Source organism: Anopheles coluzzii, chromosome 3, assembly GCF_943734685.1.
Source record: "Anopheles coluzzii chromosome 3, AcolN3, whole genome shotgun sequence".
Classification (NCBI taxonomy): domain Eukaryota; kingdom Metazoa; phylum Arthropoda; class Insecta; order Diptera; family Culicidae; genus Anopheles; species Anopheles coluzzii.
In genome coordinates this window covers 54,633,058-54,655,964 of record NC_064671.1, presented here as the reverse complement: position 1 = coordinate 54,655,964, position 22,907 = coordinate 54,633,058, and the positions used below count along the sequence as shown (strand labels likewise).

At 37.2% G+C, this 22,907-nt stretch overlaps 5 protein-coding genes across 5 annotated transcripts; 3 read left to right on the top strand and 2 right to left on the bottom strand.

Moving 5' to 3' along the window:
• Positions 1–605: 605 nt before the first annotated feature.
• On the bottom strand, positions 606–1,721 carry LOC120956899 (uncharacterized). Its single transcript, XM_040378708.2, has 2 exons — positions 1,280–1,721; positions 606–1,209 (listed from the first exon to the last, which is right to left on the bottom strand). The coding sequence occupies exons 1-2, from the start codon at positions 1,680–1,682 to the stop codon at positions 761–763; spliced, it is 852 nt and encodes a 283-aa protein (XP_040234642.2). The 5' UTR covers positions 1,683–1,721; the 3' UTR covers positions 606–760.
• A 3,031-nt stretch (positions 1,722–4,752) lies between these two features.
• On the bottom strand, positions 4,753–5,834 carry LOC120959250 (uncharacterized). Its single transcript, XM_040382514.2, has 2 exons — positions 5,469–5,834; positions 4,753–5,410 (listed from the first exon to the last, which is right to left on the bottom strand). Exons 1-2 carry the CDS (start codon positions 5,800–5,802, stop codon positions 4,953–4,955), a joined length of 792 nt encoding a protein of 263 aa, XP_040238448.2. The 5' UTR covers positions 5,803–5,834; the 3' UTR covers positions 4,753–4,952.
• Positions 5,835–8,944: 3,110 nt separating this feature from the next.
• Positions 8,945–10,189, top strand: LOC120959492 (uncharacterized). Its single transcript, XM_040382932.2, has 5 exons — positions 8,945–9,079; positions 9,141–9,290; positions 9,376–9,541; positions 9,609–9,994; positions 10,059–10,189. Exons 1-5 carry the CDS (start codon positions 9,023–9,025, stop codon positions 10,143–10,145), a joined length of 846 nt encoding a protein of 281 aa, XP_040238866.1. The 5' UTR covers positions 8,945–9,022; the 3' UTR covers positions 10,146–10,189.
• A 2,297-nt stretch (positions 10,190–12,486) lies between these two features.
• LOC120959286 (uncharacterized) lies at positions 12,487–13,648 on the top strand. Its single transcript, XM_049609186.1, has 4 exons — positions 12,487–12,597; positions 12,678–12,963; positions 13,033–13,403; positions 13,463–13,648. The coding sequence occupies exons 1-4, from the start codon at positions 12,547–12,549 to the stop codon at positions 13,550–13,552; spliced, it is 798 nt and encodes a 265-aa protein (XP_049465143.1). The 5' UTR covers positions 12,487–12,546; the 3' UTR covers positions 13,553–13,648.
• Positions 13,649–18,592: 4,944 nt separating this feature from the next.
• LOC120958753 (uncharacterized) lies at positions 18,593–22,592 on the top strand. Its single transcript, XM_049609737.1, has 5 exons — positions 18,593–19,083; positions 19,161–19,422; positions 19,500–19,876; positions 19,961–20,529; positions 20,606–22,592. The coding sequence occupies exons 4-5, from the start codon at positions 20,497–20,499 to the stop codon at positions 21,689–21,691; spliced, it is 1,119 nt and encodes a 372-aa protein (XP_049465694.1). The 5' UTR covers positions 18,593–19,083; positions 19,161–19,422; positions 19,500–19,876; positions 19,961–20,496; the 3' UTR covers positions 21,692–22,592.
• Positions 22,593–22,907: the final 315 nt, after the last annotated feature.

Here is a 22,907-nt window from a genome sequence, read left to right as displayed (position 1 = left end):
TTCTCCGAATAGACACACTAAAATTTGTTTTAGCTACTTTTTTGTTGCGATTTCTAAATGCTAAATAGCAATTGCACAAAATTTGGTCTTATGTAGTTTAGTCATTTAAGATGCTCTACCATGTAAATGTAGGCATTATGAATAGTTATTATGAAAACAAATAAAAATTATGAACATCATCGATCAAGAGAGTATGAAGGTTTAATAAGTGAAATAAAAATATGAGTTGGAGAACAGTGTGCTTTTGTGATGTTAACAACGTTATGCATTAGCTAGTTTATTTTACTATTAGATATGGGGTTTCCTGTTTTTTTTTTAAATTTTTTTTAATGAGTAATTATATTTTTTTAATATTTCACATAATCATATTTTTTAATATCATATAACATTGCATTTCAAAATACGCTTCCTCGAAAGGGGTTAATACGGCCAGGCCGTAGTAAAAAAACATACAAACATACACATAACATTGTATTTTATTATAATATACATACTGTTATGAATATTGTCATACATGTCATAAATATTTATTCTGTACGGTAGGATCCTTATGCGTAATCTATTGTTAAACTTACTCATACTCTCGCAAGAAACATGATTACAAGTTATGAGTTCTCCACAAAAAACTTTATTTTATTTCTACGTTTCACTTTTTTCTTGGTAATAGTTTTAATGCGACATTTTCACACTTCACGTTATGTCTAAAAGCATGAAAAGATTGTAGCCATAGGATTTGAGAAATTATTTTTTTTTGATTTTTTTATGTGCAATATTGCAATCGACTGTTGAAAGTTAAACCGACAGGGCAATGCACTAAATTGTATCGCAGACGTCGATTTGCCCAAAAACATTGAAAGTATGTTGCGGGATCGTTACTGTTGGGATAGTTTCCTTGTGCTGGGCACAAGTAAGAACATTCGCCAAATGTGGAACCCGCTATGAAGGCAAAGTTTGCTCGGTTCGGACACTTATACATGATTGGAGCCTGACCAGTGCCATCGCATAGGCCGTAGAATCGCTGAGATTGGCCATATCGTACATGTCCAACGAAATTCCCCGAGCATTGTAGTGTAACACACCGAGAAAACACATTCTCCAAGGCGCACAGCTCCAAAACGGCATTAAAAACGTATCCAGTGGGGCATGTATAGATCGACGAGGTCTGCCCCACACTGGAACATCCGTGGTAGATGCGACAGTTTGTAGGATCTGTTTTTGAATAAAAAAATGGAAACAGAGTGTAGATCAAGAATTGTGACATTTTAAATTGATTCCTTACCTGGAAAAGTTCCAATGGCAGGGCATGTAAATATTGCGTTTTGTGATGCGTCGGTACAAATGTTTGGAATTGGAGTAGCGGAGCAATAGTCCGTTGTTGCTCCGTAGTTACAATAAGGCTGATCAGTGGGACATGCAATCGTCAGATCTTGCCCATTTACGGTTCCCAAGCAAACGCGAAATGTGCTACATGAATCACATACTAGTTGTTTCACACCATCACACACACCGGTAATTGATGGCTGACGTTGAAGATAGGCGAATTCAGTGGGTTCCTGTCCAGTGCCAAATATACCTGGACTCAATTCATCCGTAGAATTTAAAGACTCGTCTGTAAGCTTCAGGTATTCGACAGCTTGTGATAAACGCACCAGGATGGTGATAAATACCGCACTTAACAGCATTTTGCAACGGACTGAACGTAGTTGATAATGATACCTAGTTTATAAAATGCAACCAACACTACTTTTCATTGACATTTCTTAATCCTGTTTTCGCGGAGATGCTCACAACGCTTATCTACAAGAATTGCCAGTTGAAGCGCTGTTTGTTAATTCTGTAAAGAATGTACAACCGTTGTGTGTAGTTGCTAAGATTGAATTGGCTATTTGCAAAACATGTATGAATTCATTGTACTTTAAAATGAAAAGTACAGCTGTTCATTTGTGCTTGAATAACTATTGTTACTATAAAAACAAAGAAATCATCAAAGCTTCATGGTTAGATACTTTAGTTAGATGCGGAAAATCTATATATATATATATATATATATATATATATATATATATATATATATATATATATATATATATATATATATATATATATATACAGTATACATACATACATCTTACACTTGTGAAACACACGGCCGAAACCGTAGAGAGCCTCCAATATTGTCAAATAAGAAGGAAGGGAATGGAGTAATTAAACTGAAGACACTACCTCACTTACTCCAACTGTCGATAAGCGCAGCAAAACTTTCAGCTCCGCTATTTGATCTGAAAAGAGCTAACCTGACGTGGATTGGACGCACCCACGGCCTGCCCCGGCTTTTTTCGATTTTTGTATGATTTCATGAGTTTTGGACTAGCAGTGGACGTTAATGTGTTACTTCCCTGACACTTTTCCTTACACTCTTATACACTACTCCTTTTGGAAATAGCATGATATTTAATGGTTCTTAGTATTGAAACACTTGGAATGATAACGATTTCTTATGTTGTAGAGCATTTAGATTTGTTTGTTAAGTGAAAACTCGCTATACAGAGTTTTTCAGGGGTTCTCATAGTTGTGGGATATTTTTTGACTCTTTCTTTTTAAAAATGAATTTTATATGATGGGAATTGTGGGAATCAAATTCCTTTAACATAAAGTTCATTTCGTGTAAGAAAGAAACTTTGCACACACATTATGGTGGCATGAGAATAGGTTTTAAGAATTACAACATTTTCAGATATTACACTTTACTTAATTTAATTGCATTTTTTAATCCCACACAAACAGCAAGATTGTTGTTGTTGTTGTTTTATGCAAGTGCTGTATGCACTTTGACACTTGATGTAAGGTGTGAAGTGGTTTACACTCGATGCAAAATATCTCAAATATCTCAACAAAGCATATATAGTATATTATAGTTACTTGGGAATATCTAGGTTTACCGGGCTAGCTAGTAATGCATATGGTAATATGGTAAAATAATTTACAAATTTATGACGTTATGACGCGTTCAAGTAACACAACAACTTGTTTTTACACTTTGTTGCAACTTATACAAAGTATAAGATAATATATAAACGAAAAGTATTAGGAGATCCCTCGTCATGCTAGTATAATATTATTCTTAAATAAATCTGAAATGTTGCGCGCCTTGCTTTTTAATTGTATTTAAGCCGAGCAGCCTTCCAGGTTTTGACTAATAGCCTCCATGTCTAAAGTGATGTACTTTGTATATGTACTGTTATCGCTCATAAAAGGGATTAAATGTTGTTCCATTAAATTGATAAAATATGTCAAACATATAAAAACTTTTCCTAGATTAAAAATAGATACGTTTTCCTGATTTTTTTTCTTTTGGCTCAACAACCGTTGTCGGTCAAGGCCTGCCACTGTACCACTTTCTTGTGGAGTTGGGCTTTCAGTGACTTATTGATTCCCCCCATAGCAGGATAGTCAGTCCTACGTATGGCGGCACGGTCTATTTGGGGCTTGAACCCATGACGTTTCCTGATTACATGTTGCTAAATGCTTTTCTCCATGAAATATTATTTTGTAGCAACCTAAATAACTATGTCAGAGATCAGTTAAAAAATACTATCATGGCTAAAATATTATTTTCCATTAATCATTATCGTTAATTATCATTAATTTCTACAAGTATTACGTTCCTTGTCAGCACTACTCTTTGTAGTAATATTCTTTGAGAATAGGGTAAATGTACCAATAGTGGTGCAATTTGTAGTGATACCGATGTGTTTCAATGGATTTAAAGTGTTAGGAAGGTAAATTCTTGAATATTTTAACACATAGCAATTGAAATATGTTTTATCTTCTATAATGGTGGTATGGTTATTATAGTCGTTGTATTGTGTTCCTATAGTGGTGGTAAACAAAGATGCATCAAAAACGGTGTATAATATCAATAAACCTAATTTCGAAGCTGTTTTCGTATGAATATCAAGGATTACTGCCATAATATTGGTTTCTTGCGTAATTTGATGGTAAAAAAATGTATAAATTTGATCGATGAAACTATTGACTAAAGTACTGCATCACACCTGTCGTCAACCTACACCCGAAAGAGTGTGCTTGATTTGAAGTCAATTTTTCATTCAGCCATATAAGCAAATTTTGGAATGTTTTTGGTAAATTACCAACATAAAACTCATTTCTTTTGCTTATTTTAGTGAAAACAGTATGACATGTCAAAAATATCCTCGAAACAATCTAAAACGACCTGTTTTTATGGATTTTATAAGTATCACAACATGCCTGGTTTATAAGGAACATGCCTGTTGTGTGTACCTATAATGGCACTATGGTAAAAAACTCTTAAAAATGCATAAATATGGTCAAAAAGCAAATAATTTTAGTAAAACAATAACATTTCATAACAGTTATGTTGAAAAACTAGTAATTGCGTGATTATGTGGTCATTTAGAACGTTAACAGAAAAATGAGTTTCGTTATGAAATCCTAAGGATTTTGGAAAAATGTTGACACATATCACAAAATAATAGATTTTTCGGTCACTAAGTAACGGAATGGCCCCATTTAACTTTTAAACCCTTTGTAAAAGGCTTAAGAACATTTCACACTAACGTAAATAACTTAATTACATTTAATTAGCCGTATGAACCGCATTTCAGTGCAATACCTCCACTATTGGTACTACCACCACTATAGGTACATTTACCCTAATGGTTTTATATCCCAGTTTTTTCGGATAAGTTAAATTATTTGTTTACGTTACGCTTGATGAATGGGGAAAAATGTATTCTCACAAATACCAATGAGAAGCCATTAGAGCTAGTTGTCTAAATTTGCTAGTTGATTTAATCAATTAATTAATTATATTTTCATTGTTTTTTAGTTGCAAAATTCGAAGATTTGCAATGCATTATTGGTAAAAATTGTTTAAAAAAATATTAAGTTGCTCGTGAAATGAAATACGCTTACTGCCTCGTACAATAACGCAGGGTTTGATTAAATATAGTACCTGATGGACAATCGAGCTCGTTATACACCAAACGACCATTAGATATATAGCATTGGTAATAGGAGCTAGGATTGTTGCTATTAGGATAATTACCCTGCCCTGAACAAGTGTATACACATTCACCGAAACGCGTACTGGAAGAGAAAAACGTAAAAAGAGCGCCGTTTGGACACCGTAATACTTCGGTGGGTAGATTAACGCCATCACATACGACGTAATACACTCTACTCGTGCCGTAAAGAACGTAGCTAGGAACTGCTACTGGACAGGACACCGTAACACAATTAGCTGCTGATATTTGACGAATGCATGATGTAGTGACGATATTAAAGACGTAACCCGGCGGACAGGTATACACCGTTGAGGACTCACTAGCGGCTAAACATACATGATAGTTCTGACAGTTGTTGGGATCTACGGAAAAAGATACAAAATAAAATGATATGAAACTACTCATCTTACGTACACGCACCTGGAAAAAGTCCACTAGCGGAGCAAGTGAACGGCCTGCTTTCTGTTGATGTTACACAAACATCCGAAGGTGTTGGTCCGCATCGATCAGATGCGGTACCCTCGATACAGAATAAACCAGTACCACAAGTAAATGTCGTTTCAATTTCCTGCGTGCCAAAGCAAGGCCTCCGCGAAGTGCAAGAATCACAAATATATGTTTTTACTCCATCACATTCCTTTTTTACAAAAGCTCTTGTGTTGAGAGCAGTACTAGTGCCATTGTCCAGCTGGCAAAAAGATTCTTTGCGAATAAGAGTAATTAAAATGAAAGTTAGTAGAATGTGGAACTGCATTTTGAGACCACTCAAATACGTTTGGATACTCTTTACCAGCTGCCTTTTAAATAAACCATATCGTTAAAATTAAAATGACAACGTCATGTAAGATTTGTACTCTTATCTGTGCACAAGATCAATGGAGATTAACTTCTGAGAAAATGAACAGTTCAGTAAACAAAATAAATAAACCGCGGTTTGCGTTGCAAAACATCGTACTGCAGCGTGATGATCTGGCCTTCCAGATGCTTTATTTAATCTATTTAAGTTTGTTTGCATCACGAGCATCATGTGGATCACGTGCTACTTATTAGAGAAATGGCGTTTCTCTATGTGAGATAGAAAAATAATTATGTACAATTGTGTCGGTAAGACAAAAATTAAGATAAATTAGCAATCACCACGTTATCAAAAAGATGGCTTCAGTTGCTATCAGCCACGCATTACCAAAATATACTGCAAAACGGTTTAATTAATACTTTTTGTACTAAACATATCTCTTTTTTTTATTTTGTTTATCAATGTACTATTTATCTTGAATTACATTAACGGATTAATACGAGTGGATGCACTAAGCGGTCACACGAGTACTACATTCGTACATTTCTGAATTGTCAAGCGAGAAATTATAAAATTAAATATAAACTAGAACAGGATTAACAAGTAAAATTACTTGTGATCGGAGAGTATGTCTCTTTTTTCGTGGCCCCACGGGGCTGCGTAGTTTGCGTAGTACAGTATCGGACATAAAGATGGTCCTGGTGTTTTCAACGCAGCATGCACCTGTTGGGACAGGTTTATGTGTGGTTTGTGTGTTTGTGTGTGTATGTGTGTGTATGTGTGTGAACATGTGTGTGTGTGTGTACATGTGTGTGTGTGTGTATGTATGTTTGAATGTGTATTGGTGTGTGTGTTTGTTTCACAAGTATGTCGTTTTGTATAGATTTGTTAGTAGTTTTTCTGTGTTTTGGGTAAGGTTTTTGATGTAATAAGCAGGACCACCGCCCTCGCGATCAGTGTTTTTTCGATCTATTAACAACTTTAAGGTCTTCTTTCGCCGTGGTCTTCTGAGGACGTCCGGTTGACTTGCGCGTTTCGGTTGTCCAAGCGCGTTTCAGTTGTCCAAGCGCGTTTTGGTTGTCCAAACACATTTCGGATGTCCGAAGCGCGTTTGCGACAAAAGTGCGCGATCGTTCCATTACAAACTCGATCGTTTTGCGCTTAATGCCAGCAGCCGCCATTCGCTTTATTATATGGCGCTGATCATCGGTACAATGTTTACCTCGACCCATTGTTACTAACATTGCTTGCTTGGACCGTCAAGAACGCGCTGGTTAAAAAGTTGGACACGGCTGATCCCGTGCTCAGCCTGCGTTTTGCTTCTACACGTGATGAATTACATCGTTGTAGAGCAGCAAAAAAAGCGTATGGATAAAAACTATCAATGAGTAAGCGAGTGAGTGTCTACCCATTTAAATCGAGAACCGAATACTGCCGCGCTCATGAAACAAAACGACCATTGAAAAGAACAACTGCGCGCCAGCTCAATGCACGCACAAAGTTTAACATGCGCACACAACGTTCAACGCAGAGATGCACGCAGGCATTTCTATGGCGTGCACTGGAGAAACACCTGTAAGGGAATGCCGAGTTCATTGCTGTTGTGCGCGTGTCCATTTCACATCGCTGCGCATGCACATTCATCAACCAGCACACCTGCGGTTTCTTCCGAGGAACAAGCGCTGCTGTCGATGCAAACTTTAGCTTTTATCCAAGTGCAAACGCACGCTGTCTCACATGATAACACACATTATCAGAATACTTTCCATGCAATATGAAACCATAGCAAGCTACGTTTTTCAGACACAAACCCGCGCACTTGCAAATACACATTAAAAAGCACACTCTCTTTCTACTACACACACACACACACACACACACACACACACACACACACACACACACACACACACACACACACACACACACACACACACACACACACACACACACACACACACACACACACACACACACACACACACACACACACACACACACACACACACACACACGCACACACACACACACACTCACTCACACACACACACACATACACACACACACACATACACACACACAAACACAAGTAACGTGGTAAAACAAGTGCAAGGTGCGTTGAAAACACCAGGGTTCTATCTTTATGTTCGATACTGTACTTAATGCGCCCCTGATTCTTTTTCTTCTTCTATGGCACAACAACCGCTGTCGGTCAAGGCCTGCCTGTACCCACTAGTGAAGTGAGCTTGGCTTTCATTGACTTATTGTTAGCATAGCAGGATAGTCAGTCCTACGTATGGCGGTACGGTCTATTTGGGGCTTGAACCCATGACGGGCATGTTGTTAAGTCGTACGAGTTGACGACTGTACCACTAGACCGGCCCCCGCCCCTGATTACATTGCAATAAAAAGATGAAACAAGATTGAACAATTATGTCCAATGTTAGGGTGCGATGGAATATCATCTTTTATTTGGATGGTATATCATCCTACGCGGTGATGCCGACCTATACAGGCTTTCGAGACTTATCGAGTACCTCGCTCTTGGATAGTCAGTCCTTGTTACAGAGTGACGGTCGATGTGTGGCTTAAACCCTTGTCATCTTAAACATGTTGTTAAGTCGCGTGAGCTAACGACTGTACTATGAGATGATAGTATATGTAGATATGCAGAAATGCTAATGGAAGAGCCTTGAAGGTAGGTAATTTTTTTAAATTATTACGTGTTTTAGTCATCAGAAATATTCTGCTTCTATTTGGCTATACGGTCATGGCCACCAGAAGTGTAAGCAGTATTATTCTTCATTTTTACATGCACTGCAACTGAAAATCTGATTACATTAATCTGACAAATAATGCTAGTTAAACGTATAAAACACATTGCGTGCGAGCATGTTTATTGTTTCTCCCAAATATAATTAAAAACTCACCACCATGAATTTACAACAGCCACACTGTAGACGTATTGTTTAAGTCTCAAGGTTACGACTGTATCTTTTTCGGCAAATAAATAAAAGATCTGGGATGAGATAAGAGAATTACATACTTTGATCATCTTATCTAAAAGATTCTTGTCCCTCACGACAAAACTTATAAAGCCGGTTTGCCAAATATTCTTTGTAGCTTCGCTTCAATTACCAAGGAGAGTACGACGTGATAGCAACACTAGTTTAGCACCATGGGGGCAGTGGTTTGGATTCTAGGGTTGTGCTGTGTAATTGCAACGGGGCTTCAGGTAAGACAATCTTTTAAATATTATTATGTCTTTTTACAAAATAATAACTTTATTGCTTCAGACGATAAGAGCGGATGATAGCTTACCAATAGTCGTTCGATTGCATAGAACTGTGGTTGATAATACTAATACAAATCTAAACGATTCCAACGAGTCTAAAAAAGAATGCAAAGCCCGTGGCATCACTTGTGGTAGCTGTACAAGTGTAATGGTAAGCATTAAAGCAGTACCATACAGTGTACTGTATATTTGTAGATTCATTTAAATAAAAATCTGTTTTTCTTATACTGTTTCAGCTTTGTAACCATGAGAATAAAATGGTTGCCTCATATGAGTGCAGTTCTGTCGATGCTCAACGACCTTACTGTGTGGGCAATGGAATGTGTACAAATATCATGGATGCACAATGTAACACGCCTAGCGAATTATGCCCACCAGAACAATCCTATGCATTTTATCCAGGTAGGAGCTGTTTTAAATGAATGTTTTAGCAGCTGATTATTTCCCCCTTTATTGGACTTATTTACAGTTCCCGGCAATTGTAGTGAATCGGTATATTGCAACGATAAAAAGTTCGCAATGAAGCAAAGCGCTCCTAGCTCATCGTACGTGTTCAATTCTTTAGTCCAATCATGGACTTTGCGTAAAACTACTGCCGATTGTTTCCAAATTAACTGTCTGAGTTCAACAATGCAGAACAAATTTTATGTATATAAACCAAATCCTCGGCTATATTTTTATTGCGCCACCTTCGGGCCGATGACGTTCGAATGTAGTGAAAATGAAGAATTCAATGAAACTAAGAGAAGGTGTGAGTTTGCTTGCAAAAAAGAAGGTAAATTTGCAATTCCGGACGGAAATGGAGGATCGCAAACGGATCGCTACTATTTATGTTTGGCGGGACTGAACGGATCGGTAAGCTTCCCGTAGATAGACTCTTTATATTACACTTAATCTATATAAATCATATCTATTACAGTACCAATTGTTTGAAACACCCTGTCCTACTGGACTGACTTTTCAAACGGACGATTGCAAACTACCACCGCCACCAGCTACATCATAAAATAATCTAACATTGTTGCTTAATAAATTGCATGTTTAAAAATGTTCAAGCTAGAATGCTAAGAATGATGACAAAATTACTTATGCATTTACTTGTCTTGCACTACAACTGCTTTGTGGACCGAGCTGTTTCAGAAGTGACCGAAACCGGTCACGGTTTCGCTTCTCCCAAGACATTATCGCAGCCTTAACGGCGGACTCCACCGTGCCATCTTACCACTTACTACGTCCCCTCTGTTTGGACGGCATAATAGGACTTGGCGGACTGGGAATGGGTTCCATGCAGATATTATTATTATTGTTATTATTATTGTTTACTAATTCATTAGATAATGCAGGTCCCCGTGTATGATCTTAATACATACAGTGGCGGCCACCTAAAGTCGGACACCTCATATTTTCACCTTTTATCCTTTTATTTTTACCACGAAAATGTTCAACCAATTTTAAGCAGTAATAATTCTATCTAAATAATAATCAACGGCATTGAGGCAATTAGGTCTTAAATGACAGGCTAGACAGTAAATTTTCACTATTCCTTCATTCCGCATACTTCTAAAATATTAAATAGCTCTAAAATTACTATGATACTTCTTTTGGAATCTTTTAGCAACGGTATTTGGCAGATTAAGGCAGATTAGAGCGCTTGGCCAAGGTTACGCAGATGACCACCCAAAATAGTCGATGGGCCAATAATCAAATGATTTTGGCATCATATAAGTTAATATTGGCAAGTTACGTGGTCATTTTGCTATGAAATGAGGACTGTCCGACATTCAGTGGACCGCAATTAGCGGACTGCAAAGAGATTCGAGGTTTTCTTCAAAGACGTGTGTAACAAGTTTTCCGATAAGTGGTCTAGGGAACTCTCCATGGTGCTGCAAAGTCAGATAAAAATTTAAAATATGAGGTGTTCGACATCGATTCCCTGCCAACTACTGAATATGTGCTTTTTAGCTGGCACGTTTTTCCATACACAAATATTAAAGTCTATATAATACAGAGGTCGATGCATAGCTTGATTTTGGTCCACCATTTTGAAGGCTTGTTTTTGACAGTTAGGCAGCGGTCTAATCTTGCTGCGCGCAACATTGTTGCTGGCAAAATGTATGGATTTTGACAGCTAGCGCAACTTTGTTATCGGCCAAATTCAAACCAATTTGATTTTTGTTTGACAACATTTTCTATTTACCTTGGTCATGGTGATCGGGTGTATGAAATGACACAGCAGCAGTGTGCGTTTTGTTGACATCCGCTAAAATTAGTTTTTTTGCATTTTTAAGCCTTTTTTTTGTGTATATTTTATTTTGTCAACACTTTATTCAACAAGTGAATGATAAAAAATAAACTCTGAGCTGTTAATTGGCATTTTTTTGACGCTAAACAATGTCAAAGCGAAATGTTGCCAGCAACATTCATAGACCACCTCAGCGATATGTTTCCGAGCAACAATGTTGCGCGCAACAAGATTAGACCGCTGCCTTAGATGAAAAAGCGTTCACAAACAATTCACAAACAGCCAAACACTTTTCGGGGCTAATTGTGCATTTTGTGCACAAAACTTAGTGTAACTATACATTTCTTTCTCATCAACGTGGCATGGATTAGTTTTTTTCAGTAATTAATCACTTAAAAGCCGGTCTCATGGTACAGTCGTCAACTCGTACAACTTAACAACATGCCCGTTATGGGTTCAAGCCCCAAATAGACCGTACCGCCATACGTAGGACTGACTATCCTGCTATGGGGGGTTATCCAAAAGTCACTGAAAGCCATCCCCATAAGCGGTTCCGGCAGGCCTTGACTGACAACGGTTGTTGTGCCATAGAAGAAGAAGAATCTCTTAAAAACGACCACCATCAAAAATCTAGCCTCTTAGCTTTGGTCCTCTTGAACTGCACATGATTTCGTCGTAATTTCGGGCACTGATCTTGTTGTAATTGATAATTACACTATAATTCTATCTTTTTTGACATTCGTCAACTTTTTCAAACACTAAAGTCATTTTAGTACATAGCTTTAAAGGGAGTTTTTGCTTCGTTTTGTTTTGTAAATTATTTATATAAATTATATAACATTATTGCGAGTTTTTTAAGTCGTAGGAAATGTTTTATGGGTTGCAGTCAACATATTGTGAATTTGTATGCAAATATTATCCTTCGTAATAATTCAAACTCATTTAAAGCAATTTGCACCACTACAAATAGCGCCTCTATTGGAACATTTACCCTACTCTCTTGAAATGCTACTGTATGATAATAGTCTTTTGGAGATATCTTATCTTATATATGCAATTAAGTTGTAAAACGTGTGTTGCATAATAAAAGCAAAACAGTATAAAACAAAACATTTAGATTCGGTAAAAGCTCATTGTGTTCATAACGTGAATGTAAAAAGTGGTCATGTTACGTTCAGTTATTTTGGTTCTTTTGATTATTGCAGTATACGGCGAGGTTTGTAAAGAAGAATGGCAAAATGTATTGTAGAATGTATCGAAAGAAGTTTCACTAAATTAAACTGATATTAATTTCAGGAGCAAAATGCACTTCGTCAACTGATTTCGAAGCGCGGTCCTGTAGCTTTAAGTCGTGCAATATCATCTTGCAAACAGGGACGTCGACAGGATTGTGAGGACTGTTCTACAGTAAAAATTTGTAGCTACGATCAGACCGCTCTTACATCCTATCGCTGTCAAGATGTAGATCCAGCTAAGCCTTATTGTACAGGTGAAGGAATATGCTCAGAAACGCAAGAAGATGGTGTTGTGTGCAACGAAGCGAATGAATTGTGTCCGATGAATTCTCCTGGGTTCTATCCTGGTATGTTTCGTGGTACATTTAGTAGATTCTATAGATATATGAGTAACTGTTAACGAATTTTATTTACAGACCCTTCAAATTGCACTAGATATTTGTATTGTGATTCTGAAATGTTAGGATATGAGCAAAACTGCTTAGCGGTCAATAATGTGTACAACCAGACTACGGCTGCTTGCTTCCTTAAGCGCCGTTCATCTGATTGCTTCCAGGTGGATTGTAAAAATTCTCGAAACATAAATAAGTGGTTTGTATACACACCTTTCCCACAGCTGTATTTTCTGTGCTCGTCAAATGGGGCAATCATGTTCAAATGCCCGCGTGAAACTGATGTTTTTGATTTGGACCTAAAACGATGCGAGTTTGAATGTCGCGAAGCGGGAAGATTCGCTCATCCTAATGTCAGAATGTACTACGAATGTGCATTTGTTAGCACCAGCAAGGTAAGTAAAAATTTAAGTATAAATGAGCATGCATGTCTTATACATTCTTTTTTCCACAGCTCCAGAAGTTTGAACAAACTTGTCCACCTTTACTGGAGTTTAATGCAAAGGATCAAAAATGTCTTGAAAAAAATGACTTGATGAGTTAATAAAGATTGATGGGATTTGTTGATGTTATTATTGAAAATGGCTACTTGTGCATAAGAGTAACACATGAATAAATGCAAAGCAAACTGTGAAAAATATGTATTTGCAGATATTTTTATTGTATTTGAGTGTATTTATGATTAAAAAAAAGAAACATCTTTAAGGAAATTATACGGTTTCCTAACACTAGCACAGGGGCTTCGGATGAGCTTTAGAAAGGCGTCTTACTCGGTTGAGGTTCAGGATACAAGAGAGCGTTTATTCGCAATTGTCACATCGAGGCGCATAAGGACAAGTATCTTATGTGTCTTGTTTACGCCCGCGAGTTGAGCGATTATATTCTAATGCTGCTATCGAGCAGTTTCCTAATGCTGCTATCGAACAGTTTCCTAATCTTGCTGTCGAGCAGTTTCTTAACATAGTTCCCTACTAGTGATGGCTAAAGTTGGAAAAAATCCGGAGTCGACTCCGTCCACGCTGCAATATCCGGAGTCGTTCGGAATCGTCCCGAGTCGTATGGAGTCGCCCGGAGTCGCCCGGAGTCGGAGTCATCCGGAGTCGTTCGGAGTCATCGGAGTCGTTCGGAGTCGTCCGGAGTCGCCCGGAGTCGGAGTCGTCCGGAGTCGTTCGGAGTCGTTCGGAGTCGTTCGGAGTCGTTCGGAGTCGTTCGGAGTCGTTCGACTCCAGACGACTCCGGACGACTCCGGACGACTCCGAACGACTCCGTCTCCGGGCGGATATAGTGATTCCATTTTGCCGGAGTCAGAATCGAACTAACAATAGTCAGAGTTGGATCGGAGTCGTGGGTGCGCTCCATATAGCACATCACTACTCCCTACACATCTTTATCATAAGTTTATCATTATTACATAGTATATATGTTTCTTTTTACCTTTGGTACAACATCTGCTATCGGTCAAGGCTAATCTGAAACACTAATGTGCTTGACTATCAATAACTATTTAATTTCCTAATGCAGGATGGTCAGTCCTGCTAAGTGGCTTGATTCATTTTTTAATTAAAAGCATGTTGTTCAGTCTTACGAGATCATTGAACTACTGAACCGACGCTAGTCAGGAGTCTATGCTCGGAAAAATCTGAAAGAATGTTGGAAAGGAGGTAGGAAAAGCATTGAAATGCATGAGAAATGTTTAAACTAAGAATTATTGAATTGGAAATTTTAAATTGTTTATTTTTTATAGCGGATGCATAGGAAAAAATCAAAATTGTATGTTCAATTATTAGTATTGCTCCGAGATTAGTAGCAAGATTTATTTTACATAGACGCTGCAGCACTAATGTTTTCTACCTTAAATTCGTGAGCGCTCTTATAAGCCTACATGTATAGCGTACGTATAGTAGTAAATCATACATTCAAAGTTCATTACATCCTGTACAAAAAAATGTCATTTCGTTCATCAAGACGATTTTGTTTCAAATGCAGCCCATCTCAACAAAAGGTAACTCATCCTCTGCACCACAATGAGATGCGACAAAAATTATTATGCTTAAATTTCAGATCTTTTTAAAAAGATTAACCGATTCACCGCTTCTCGGAGGGAAACAGAGGGGACTGATCGAATCCGCTAAGTTATCAAGTGAGCATCATTCTTCAATCCCTAAAAAACATACTTCTTTTCCTATCTAGAACAGACATACTTTTTCGATATTACACATACAGTCAGTCCAAAAAGTATTCGTCTAGCTGAATATTGTGCAGAAAAAGGCGAATTATGGCCGCAATAGGCATGCGGCGGTAAAAGTTATCATGGGGTTTGATAAAGGCACTATCAATACACACGTGTTGCTAAAAATAGGCATTAAAATAGTGCAATAACAACTAAATTATTTAAATAACTAAAAAAAGTCATTTGATTGGTGCGCAAAAATTATTCGTCTATCAGACTTTTGGCGTAATATGCGTATGAAAACAAAGGTTATGGAATCAAAAAAAATCCTGATCTTGTTTCTTATTGCATTTATGACTATTGGTGACTACTTGCACAACGCAAGAACTCATTTGAACCTTTAAAAAGGCGTATTTTTGATCCACTCATCCTACAAGACTTGTTCCAATTATTCTCTGGTAGAAATATTGCATTTCCGGACTACGTGGCCAAGTGCCGGACTACATGGCCAAGGCCAAGTTTTGCGCACGTTTGGTGAAAGGTATTTTCGTTCTATCTTTTGTTTTGCTGGTCAGGAAAGCCCTTAAAATTCTTCCAAAAATATGTTATCAAAATTAAAACAAATTTTACACGTTGTAATCTACAAAATCGAATGTTTTGAAGCTGTGCCTGTTATCATTATTGAGGCGACAAATACAACACAAATGTCAAAAGCATCTGCCCATTTTTATCTCTAGCGTAACTGCCCATTTTGCCTCACGTGAAGCATTTTTGTATTTTTTGTTATATTAGTAAAAATACGCATTCAATTGCTTTGCTTTCTTGAGACAAAATGTATAGAAATGTCATATCTTTAAAAACATATCATGTAAAACTATTGGTGATACTGGTTCAATCTTATTTTCAAGTGGCAAAAATTACACCAATATGCTACTCAACCTTATTTTGCATTTTTCTTGGTTATTTGTAATGTAAGAGTTATGAAACTTACATGGTGTTCATAGAACACTATAATGAATACATTTTGAGCATTGGAAAGTATCTTTGTAGTCTAATAATGCTTAAATAGAGGGTGCCCATTTTGCCCCACATATCCATTTTGCCCCGCTTTCCTCTACGCTAGTCAGTGACGTGTGGAGGTCCGCTAAGGCAGCAGTCTAATCTTGTTGCGCGCAACATTGTTGCTGGCAAAATGTATGGATTTTGACAGCTAGCGCCACTTTGTTGCCGGCCAAATTCAAACCAATTTGATTTTTGTCTGGCAACAATTTCTATTTACCTTGGTCATGGTAATCGGGTGTATCAAATGACACAGCAGCAGTGTGCGTTTTGTTGACATCCGCTAAATTTGGAATTTTTGCATTTATAATACATTTTGGTGTATATTTTAGTTTTTCAACACTTTATTCAACAAGTGAATGATAAAAAATAAACTCTGAGCTGTTTATTGGCTAATTTTTGACACTAAACAATGTCAAAGCGAAATGTTCCCAGCAACATTCATAGACCACCTCAGCGATATGTTTCTGAGCAACAATGTTGCGCACAACAACATTAGACCGCGGCCTAAGCATGCCAAGCTTAGGCCCGGGTCTATGAAAATGTTGCGAGAACAATTGTTGCCAAATCGGATGGATGGTTTGTCAAACTCATGTTGCGGGAATATTTTGTTGCAAGAGAAACAAATCGATTTGTTTCATATTTATATGTTACAGGAATATTTTCGGTTTGTTTGTATACCAAAACGAATAAAAAATAATTTCTAATGTTAAAAAATAATAAAAAATAATGTTTATAGACCCGTGCCTTATTGAGTACCGAGCGTCGCACGATCATATAGTGTGGAACACAGCCGATCAAGCAGGAGCTCTCGGCAGGGGCGCTCGGTGCGGTTGGTGCGCGGGCCGCACGTATCATTTTCATGAAGTGTTTGCTTATTGTACATTATTTTATTATTGTACGTATTATTAGTGTTGTAAACAAAGTGTAAAATCTCAAACCTAACACATTCTATATAACAAACCGTGAAGGCATGACTGGTCACACCTCTCTGATTCGACTCACGTTTTGGATACGACCACCCTTATCTATTAAGCCGTATGTACAATGTACATATAGCATATTTGTTCGCAATATGTCTAATCGAATGGATGTATATGCTTACGACGTGCATATTCCATATTAAACTTAACATGTCGCACTTATCATTCGGATGAAGCTTAGGGATTGTATAGTTCACTCGAAGATGATGATGTAAATATAGCTGGCTCTCTCATTTCGGAACAAAATCGCTATTATACAATCTTGATAGAGACTACTATAGATTCGTTCAAAAATTATATTGTTGACTCGAGACATTGATTACAAATTGATCTGAAATGGCTTGGATTAAAACAAAATATTAAACGCAATATTTAATCTTACTATTTAAAAAAAAGTGAAAATTATTTTTAATATTTCCACGTATGGTGTATTATTGTTCTTTAAACGTTTTTTGCGATGTCATGGAAGCTAGCGCTTGTGTAATGTTTCTCTTCTTCCTGTGCATACTGTTATTCCCAGAAATTTTACATTAATACATGATAAAAAATCCAAACTGAATGTAATTACATGCAATTCGTAAGGATTAAAAATATTTGTAAATTGTGATTAAATATTATAAGTAGTAAAACTCTAAAGCAAATCTATTTCCGTAGCTGTAATCTGGCGCTTTAGAAAGCTGCTCGACAAAAGATGGTCTACTTTTGAGTCAGATAATGCAAATGTTCTTTCGATCAGTCAGATATTTCAAACGAGAGACAAATCAAGATATCCAATACGGATCATAATAGAAAATCAGCTTTTTTACAACACTTTTCCGTAATGGCCGTGGCAGCACTTATGGATATCGATTTTTTCGGAAGGTCTGTCAAAATTTTATATGGAATTTGACAGATAACGTAGGATGTTTTGATTCCGTCGGATAGTCGCAAACTATTTTATCTGTCAATGTAATTATGTAGGTTTTTGAGAACATTCTCAAATTTAAGTTTTATTATCATTAACATATAAAACTGGTAAAAAAATCGCAAAATTATCTAAATTGCACGCTAAAATCGCATCGGATGAGGCACTGTCACCACCCCGACACTGATACGAGATACATAATTGGGTCTTAAGTGGACGTTTTGCACAATAAATAATAATAGTTTATTAGAGGCTATACAGTCATTATGGTAAATATAAAAAATGTATAAAAATGGTAAATATTACAACATGCCCGTCATGGGTCCAAGCCTGACTTACTATCCTGCTATCGATTCAATCATATAAGTCACTGATAGTCCAGCCCATTAGTGGCACAGATAGGCCTTGACCCACAATAGTTGTAGATCCAACGAAATATTACAAAATAATTAAAAAAAATCAAAAATAATACATCAATTAATTAAAATCCGGAATTGCATTGCATTGCAGAAATAAAAAAATATAATATTTTTATTATATTTTTTCCGAACCCTGATAAATTCTCGTTATTTTACTTACTATACACCCGCCCTTTCACATTTGAAAAAAATTTCCTATTATAAATATTATAAGCTATTACAAATAAAAATGTAATAAACTGTAATAACTGTATAAAAATAGGCATTCAAAGTAATTAAATTAACAAATTCTAGAAGTAAAATACAAAGTTTAACTTTTCTTCTAAATGCTGATGTACTGCTGATAATGAACATACCTGTTATCTTATCAAGTCATGTTAGTCCATAATGCTAACATCATCTTGATGCGTCGGCCAAGTTGTTGCTATAAAATAGATTGAGTGCGAGGGTATATTGACAAGTCAAATTTGGTGAAGCACATGAATGATGTGGAGTGAACGAACAATTTGGTGGTGCATTGTTTTTATATGCGTGAAACAGGTGAGTGAAAATTTGCAATGCTTTCAATAAATGATATCTTAGGTTTTGATGGTTTCTTATTACCTATATTTTAAAAGGGAGTTTCCCAGAATGTTTCGAGCTTGAGTAAAGTGAGTGAAAACTGTGAATCCGGAAAACGACAAGACTGTGCTGATTGTCGCACAGTGAAAATTTGTAGCTATGATCAAACCGTTTTAACAAGTTACAAATGTCAAGATGTGGAGCCCGATAAGCCTTATTGTGTCGGAAGTGGTATATGTTCTTCAGATTATGATTCAGAAAGCGCTTGTGGTGTGGCAGATGATCTGTGTCCTTCAACAAAAGCTGGATTTTATCCAGGTTTGTCTAACGCAGTATCAGGAATGATCAAAACGTTGATAATAGTAGCTAATTTTGTTCAAATATTTTCCCCCTAGACCCTTCCAACTGTACGCAGTATATTTATTGTGATGAGAAAAAAATTGCAACGCCTGTGAGTTGTCTTGCTGCCAATAATGCCTATAACCATTCGTCTTCATCGTGTTTCCTTCGAAAAGTGCTAGACGATTGCTTCCAAGTGAATTGTGAATTGCTGCAAAATCGTAATAAATGGTTTATTTATAAGCCATTTCCTCAACTTTACTTCTTTTGCTCAATGAGTGGCTTGCCTGTGATGTTTGAATGTCCTCGCGAATTCGAGGTGTATGATGTGAAACTGCAACGATGCAAGTTTGAATGTCGAGAAAGTGGTCGTTTTCCGTATCCGGGAGATAACAAAAAATACTACGAATGTGTCTACGTTACACCTTTCAAGGTAAGTGAGCATGATTGGACAGACCGTATAATTTTGTTACTGATCAATGTTGTCCTCTTTATTTTCCGGGTATTTTTTTTTTAGTTGGAATTGTTCGAGCAGCGGTGTCCATTGCAGCTTACATATGACGAAGAAAAAAGGATCTGCAATGTAAAGTGAAATGACTATCAAATAAATTGTGTTCACGGCTAATAAACCTAACGTTACGATACCTTCATAAAATGTTGTTGTTAGTTAATATAGCTAATCTACAATATGGTGGTACAATTGTTAAATGGTATCCGTTGATTTAATGTGCGTTGCACGGCACTAAATAAACTAACATTATATGAATCTATGTACAGGTCATGAAGATTTCACAATATATCATTCATCATTTTAACAAAGGAGCACCTTTCATCTTCAATTTACACCATTCAATATTCTGATTTCTAAAACCGCTTCCATGTTTGTCAGAATGATTAGAAACAATTCACACATACTTATTGTGCCAGATTGCGATGTAAAAGTAGGGCTGACGGCATTTTCAACGCAAACACGCGGGCGAATAAATAGTGTTTGTAGCGCTTTTTCTGCTGATTAGGTTTCAATATCAGAAAGCATTCACATCGTCAATAACCATGGTGAAATATAGAACGGTGTGCCTGTGCCTAGTACGTGATTTGAGTTAGATCGTGGTGTGGAATAGCTTAACTTTCATAGAGTAATAGTTTATTTTTTATTCGGCAGATGCTCGTGCTGGGTGCATCAAATGGGCAAGGCATTTATCCGGACTATCTGGATACAAATATTTTTGACCCGCAAAGCTCTTCTGAGGAAATGATATCGCCGGATAATGACGTGCCAAGTTCATTATGGTACAGTACTTCATACAGTTTACCACTCTCGCCACAATTTATAGATAGAAACTTGACTGGAAGCTGTACTAATACTTCCACAATCGTGTGTACCGGATGTCGACGCGTGCGCGTCTGCATTCCAGGGATCAGTGACCAGTCATTGTTGCCGGAAAACAATTGTCCCTCGGGCACGTACTGTAATTCGATCGATGCTGGTACCAGAGGAGCATGCCTGGCTACTGTAGATCCCTTGTTTCCAGAGTGCAGATATACTACAGGAATCGGCGAGGGTAATGGAGCAAATAGTGGCAACAAAGTTGGTTTACTTTGCACGGGATTGGGAGTATTTCCCGATCCCCAGGATTGCATGAAATTCCACTACTGTACATCTGTTGGAAGCTACGCCCGGTTATTCAAATGTCCGTCGGGTTACGTATATAACTCGAAAAAGAAAACCTGCAGCAGAAACACTCGATGTCAAACGGTACGATGTCGTCCAAATGGAAGATCTATATTTATACCGTTTCCGCAGGATCCTACATACTATGCGTATTGCAATTACAACCGTCGCCGAAATCGACCAGTGTTGAGGAACGTGGTGGTGTACAAATGTACCGAAGGCTCGGAATTTAATTCATTGTCTAACAGCTGCGTATTTAAGTGCTCGAGGGAAGGTTTTTTGCCAAAACCCGGCGATCCCACGAAATTTTACTGGTGTCGAAGAGTTAGTGGCAATTTGTTTGGGTATGAGCAAGTGTGTCCAGGTTTGGGATCTTTATTTAGTGCCAAGCTTGGAATTTGTTTACCACCACTTGTCACCACCACTACGGAGATGTCGCAAATGATGAGTGAAAGTAGTTCCACTACTGAATTAATCGATCAGCAAACAGAGAGTTCAAATTTACCAACCGGGTCAGACGAACCAGTGCAGCTTCCTCCTTGGCCTCAATGGTCCTCATTTCCCGTATCGTTGTAATATGTAATGCTACCATTGCGACATTGACAATATAAATGAAATGATGGAGGATTCTGTCGTCTCATCTAATACCAATTATCTAGTCTGGACAGTTCCTCCGTTAGCAAGGATTGACTATCTGGATGCTTAGTAAAATAAGTCTAATGATCAATGTCTAGTATTTGCGCGCTAAAACCATCAAGAATTTAAAAAAATAGATTTAGTAGTGCTGCTCATTTAAATACTGTGAAATATTATCAGTTTTTATATTCATCACCAGATTCATTTGTTATATCTATTATCATGGGTCAAGTGTACAATACAGTAAAAAAAATCTGAATTCAATTATTTTGTGTATGATATACGCTTATGCTTACCACTTCTTTCTGAAAAAAGATAAAATAAATATGTTGTCGGAGATTTACAAAAAACCACAAAAAAGAAAAGAGAAATCTTGTTCCCGTATTATCTATAATTGGAGCGTGTTGTTGTAAAATGATTAAATTGACTTAAACCTATCGATGTTATGGATAGTTTCTCTTAAAAAAGAAATTCAATGCAATTAATGCACGTTATAAAATTTGGGAACTAGATAGACGTGGGTCATACAATTCATTTCTCGATCCGACCTGGAGTCGGTTTCGAGCCTGTTTTAATAAATTTCGACTCGGCGATCCAGCGGGTGCGTTAGGTTGGAGTCGGAAACAAATCCAACCGGCGGATGCAACGTGTTCGGGTTGCGCTAAGGTAGGTTCAGTCTGACCCGTGTTTGCGTCCAACTGGTCAAAAATGTACAGACGGTTTTACCTTACCGAACAGCACCATATTTTGTCGAAATATTACCACATAATTATTATAGTTACACCACCCAATTAAATTAAATAAATACGAAAAAAGAGCAATATTTTGGGAGAAAACATTGAATATCGACGTACGCTGAAATTCGACACAGACGGTTTCTTCGCGGTCAGTAATAATAGCGATTGTCGGAGACACCCTGTGTGATGAGCTGCACACGGTTTATGCAATAATGCTTTGAATGATCGTTTGCATACTTTTAGGCGTTCCATTGTGAACTTTGTCCAATTCAGTCGTGTCAAACATTCTTGTGTGACACTAGCAGTTGCTGAAGGAAAGGATTAAAACAACGATTACAGAATTCATTTTTTTATTTTCCTTAACGTTTGACTTTCGAGTTATAACCTATTTTCAAAACCTGCTTTTTTATAAAACCCAC